Raw genomic sequence first — 4,758 nt, 5'->3', positions numbered from 1 at the left:
ATAGTAACTTTAAAAGTTTATTATCTTATCTTACAGAATTAAGGTTAGATTTGAATATCTTATGAGTCAAGGTTAACAGATTATCAAACTAAGATATTGCTATGCAATCTTCATTTCCTGAATACAATGTATTTAAAAATTGTATACAACGTGCTTGTGAAATTTACTAACTGAACTATTCTGTTCTTTGGTTTAACTCAAAATTAAAATTACATTTGAGTATCTTATGAGTCAAGCTTAATAGACCGTCAAACTAATATGCAATATGCTATTCCTGATAAATATTGTATCAATATGATAAAAAAAGTTGGGAGTCGGCAAGGACTATGCCTCGTAATTCCTTTATAAGTCAAGTGTTAAGCAAAAGCTTCTAAAAAGTAAGTGCTGAATTATGACATGTGTCTTACGTTCTCCTTTTTAATGGTAGATTTATTGAAATCTCGTCTCAAAATGAACATATGGATGTTTCTCATTCATTTGAGCCAATAAAACTTGGGATGGAATTTGATTCAGACGAGTTTGCATATGAATATTACCACGAATTTGCTGCTACAATGATTGGGTTTAGTGTTAGAAAGGAATATGCTAACAAAAGTAAAGTCCGTGGATATGTGACTTCAAGAAAATTTACATGTTATAAAGAAGGTTTTAGAGGAATAGACAAGCCAGATGCGATGGTCAAGAAACCTAGAAAGGAAACTAGGACGGGCTGTTTAGCTCACATGGTCGTAAATCGTCAATCAAATGGGAAGTTTTCTGTCATTTCATTTGAAGAGAAGCACAAGAATCCTCTCGTTCCTTCATCTCTATCTCACATGTTACCATTGGAAAAGAAATATTAAACTTTCTCAAGCATATGAAATTGATTTATTGGATGAATCGGGAATATGTCCTAAATCTTCTTTTGACTATGCTGCTCATCAAGTTGGGGGAAAGCTTCTTTATGTTATACAAAAAGAGATCACAAAAACTATGTTCGTGATAAAAGAAAAGAAAGTAATGATTAATTGTAAATAACTAATAAACTACTGACCAAACTTTCAGCCAAGTGCATCAAAATAAAGCTCTTGCAACTGAAAAAACAAAAAAAGGATGGACAAAACTCCTGTGGACGCCCTAAAGTTTAAGTTACCGTAATAGGTAGCTTCTGTTGAATTTTCTATTTCTACCTCTACAAATGGTAATATATCCTACAAATCGACAAAATTTAGGAACATAAGAAAAAAAAAGTGAAAGAAAGATGAGGTATTCCAAATAAAATTATACAACACGCAATAGTAAAAGGTCAAATCTTAAAAGAAAGGTCAAGTCATTATCACCCAGTTAAAAACAAATCTGTAATCTGTAATATAAATAAAAAGCAAAACCTTTTTCACCTCACAATGAAGTGAAATAATTATAATTACACACTTGGTTTAAAAATAAATAATTTAAAAATTACAGCAAACAAGCTTAGACAATACAAAGAAAAAGGAAATTAAAGCAACAAATACATAGAAAATAAAGGAGGAAAAAAAACTGCATTAGCATCACAAAGTCTACCTCCAAAATCCATTTGAGGCTATTCATTCCCTGTTCATTCTTCAGTTATAGTTTCCTGTGATGCTTCCTCCAGGGATTTTCCTTTGGACTCTGGCACACAGAAGGTACAAACCATTCCCAGAGCATTGATGGCCCCTAGGGCAATGAGCGAGTTCTTTATGCCGATACCCGCCGGGTATCCTGCATCGGTTTTCGTTGGATCTTTGCTTTGTGCAGCGTACAGGAATCCGTACGCTCCTACTATAGCTCCGGCTTTACCTGCAGCTGCAGAAATACCATGACATGTTGATCGAAGTCTGGCCGGGAAAATCTCAGCCGGGACCACGAATGTGGTTGCGTTTGGCCCAAAGTTCGCGAAGAAGAATGTGAGGGCGTACATTGCAACGAACCCGATATGGTTGTCCTTCTTTGTCCAATGATCGTAGGGAATGGCAATGGCAAACATGAATACAGTCATGAAGAAGAATCCCATCAATTGGATCGCGAACCTTCCAACGATATCGATGAACGCCACGGTGAACCAGTACCCTGGCACTGTACTAAGTAGTGCAATCAAGGTTTGTGCTCTTGCAATCTTGTAAACTTCTTGAACAGCATTCATGGTTTTGGCTGGTGGAATCCATCCAATTGCACTGAACACATCTTTCTGGAAAAGATTCTGGCTATAGAAAGCAATGTCCAACAAGAACCATGTGGAAGTTGTGCCGAATAGGTGCAGCCCGTGGCGACGAACGAATTCCCATGAAAATAGACCAAATTTATTGGTTTCGTCCCTAGACATTTGTTCGATTTTTGCATCCTCGGGATCAATTTCAACTTGTAGCACCCTCCCCATGTCCTGTGCGGCTCTTTTTGCGTCTTTCGCCACGAGAGCTGTGTATCGGGCTGTTTCGGGCATCTTCATGCGCCAGTAGTAAGTGAGGCCAGCTGGTAATGCTCCGAACATGAGAATTATACGCCAAATGTAGTCGGCTTGTGGCACAGTAGAAAGAGCTGGATTTTCTTGGAAACTTGGGACGTTATAAGCATGATCAAATCCAGCTGACACAATAAGTGCAATTATCCCGCTGAACAAAATTCCAAAACCTTGCATAGCGAAGACAGCAGCAATGAAGGCGCCACGGGTTTTCTTGTTTGCGTATTCGGACATAATCGTGGCTGATAAAGGGTAATCGCCACCGATGCCAAATCCAAGCCAAAACCTGAAGAAACAGAGAGTGGCCATAACACCCTTAGGAGTACTCCCAAAGGAGAGCCCTGATGCAACGGAACACAAAACCATGATAATCAAAGTCATACCATAGACCGTTTTTCGGCCCATCTTGTCACCGAGCCAGCCGAAGAAAAGCTGGCCGGCGAGGGTGCCGACAAGGGCAACACCTGTGACCGACGCTGAGACGGTCGGAGGGAGTGTTCCGGGCTTCAATAACTCTGGCTTGGTGTAGTATAAACGCCCAAGTAATTTGGTTACAAGTGAAATGCTGAAGAGATCATAGGCATCAGTGAAAAATCCCATTCCAGCAATAACAATTGTGGTGAAATGGTAGAGTTGAGTCTTGGCCACATCAAGTGCATTAAGCACTTGTAGATTGTTATCTGCAGACATTGCTAAAATTGCTTCTTGTTCCAACAGTTCAAGATTATCTGCATTTTAAGACACAACATTAATTCAATAAATTGAATTAGCCATAAAAAGAATTTCTTTGTATAATCTTGACTCTTTTAGTCTTCAAACGTCACAGTTACTGCAACTTTCTTTTCAGTCAATGAATTTTAGGTAGAAAATAATTCTTGGATTCAATGTTAATTTAGCTACTACTATGTATCTTTTCGAAGTTATCAATGAAAATAGAAACACTTAAATAACAGAAACAAGAGAAACCAAATACATAGTAAAATTATTACAGAATAGCATAGTCAATTTTTACAGCTTAAAGGGCAGCCCGGTGCACTAAGCTCCTGCTATGTGCGGGGCCGGGGAATGGTCGGGGTACTAGGGTCTATTGTACGCAGTCTTACCCTATATTTCTGCAAGAGGCTGTTTCCACGACTCAATTTTTATAGCTTAATTTGTAGTAATAAGGATGCAAAGTATTGAAATGCTGGGGCAATCTAGAGGCTTGATTACGGATTAACGTGAATCCAGTAGGGTGAATGTCTATTGCATGTAGAGGTGGCAAAATGATTAAAAGAAAATAATTATCCACCCATATTATCCATTAAAAAATGGGTTTGATAATAAACTTTTTAAAAACGGGTCGAATATGGATAAGAACCATATTATCTACTTAGAAAATGGTTAACCAAATGGATAACCAATAGATAACTAATGTGTTTAACTTTTACATTTTGTAAAGCCTCAAATTGGGGGATTCCTCAAGTTTGGAAGACTAGGAACTCTCCCATAGGTGATCATATTCAAGAAGCCATGGATAATATGGATATCCATATTATCCGTCGGATAACTCGTTTTTTATCCGTCTCAAATGCGGGTCAGGCCGGATAATTTATCCGTTTTTTGAATTACCCGGTTTCGACTCGCTTATATCCGACCCGACCCTCCCGTTTGCCACCCCTAATTGCATGTGATATTTAGGAAAAAAAGTAAAGAAAATCCTAATGCCAAATCAAAAATGCAAAACTACTTAAGTTTCTTTGATTGGAAATTACCTTCTTCAGAAGATTGTACACCTTATGAATTTAGGAGAGAACTGATGGAATAGAGATATGAATTGATTATTAAGCTTTGGTAAATGCCAACTATTTATAAGAGTTATCTCACTAATACTATTTCATATAAAACAGAATCATCTCCAGAATATAATGAGCATATACCTTTGTATCATGTCAACAAGCTTACTACTTTAAGTTATGGATTGATAGTCATAACTAAATTTGCATATAGGTAATGGTGTTTGAAGCTGTCTGTGATAAGTTGGCAAGTTGTTAATTATCATCTGAAATTAATGCACACCATTATCTTTATGTTAGACATAGTCTTCTGATATACTAGTATATATTAAGTCAACCAAATTTCAGCCGACTTATTTTCCTTTTCCGTACCTTTTTCATTTCTATATTCTGTTTCTGAACGTATTGTTAGAAAATTTCTGATAGAGAGGCGGAAAAGAGACAAGAATATAGAAATAGAAGAAAAATGAAGAAGAAGGCTTGAGCGTGATACCATTACGGTGTGAAAATAGCATGGGCTAGCCT

General features: G+C 37.3%; 1 protein-coding gene across 1 annotated transcript; it reads right to left on the bottom strand.

The window, feature by feature from the left end:
* Positions 1-1,417: 1,417 nt before the first annotated feature.
* Positions 1,418-4,246, bottom strand: LOC107766149 (probable inorganic phosphate transporter 1-3). Its single transcript, NM_001324906.1, is given in 2 exon segments — positions 1,418-3,186; positions 4,213-4,246. A coding segment is annotated over 1 exon segment (1,572 nt). The 5' UTR covers positions 3,149-3,186; positions 4,213-4,246; the 3' UTR covers positions 1,418-1,576.
* Between the last annotated feature and the right edge of the window lie 512 nt (positions 4,247-4,758).

This window comes from Nicotiana tabacum, chromosome 14 (assembly GCF_000715075.1).
Source record: "Nicotiana tabacum cultivar K326 chromosome 14, ASM71507v2, whole genome shotgun sequence".
Lineage (NCBI taxonomy): Eukaryota > Viridiplantae > Streptophyta > Magnoliopsida > Solanales > Solanaceae > Nicotiana > Nicotiana tabacum.
The sequence above is the reverse complement of the archived record's forward strand: the minus strand, read 5'-3'. Positions and strand labels throughout refer to the sequence as shown.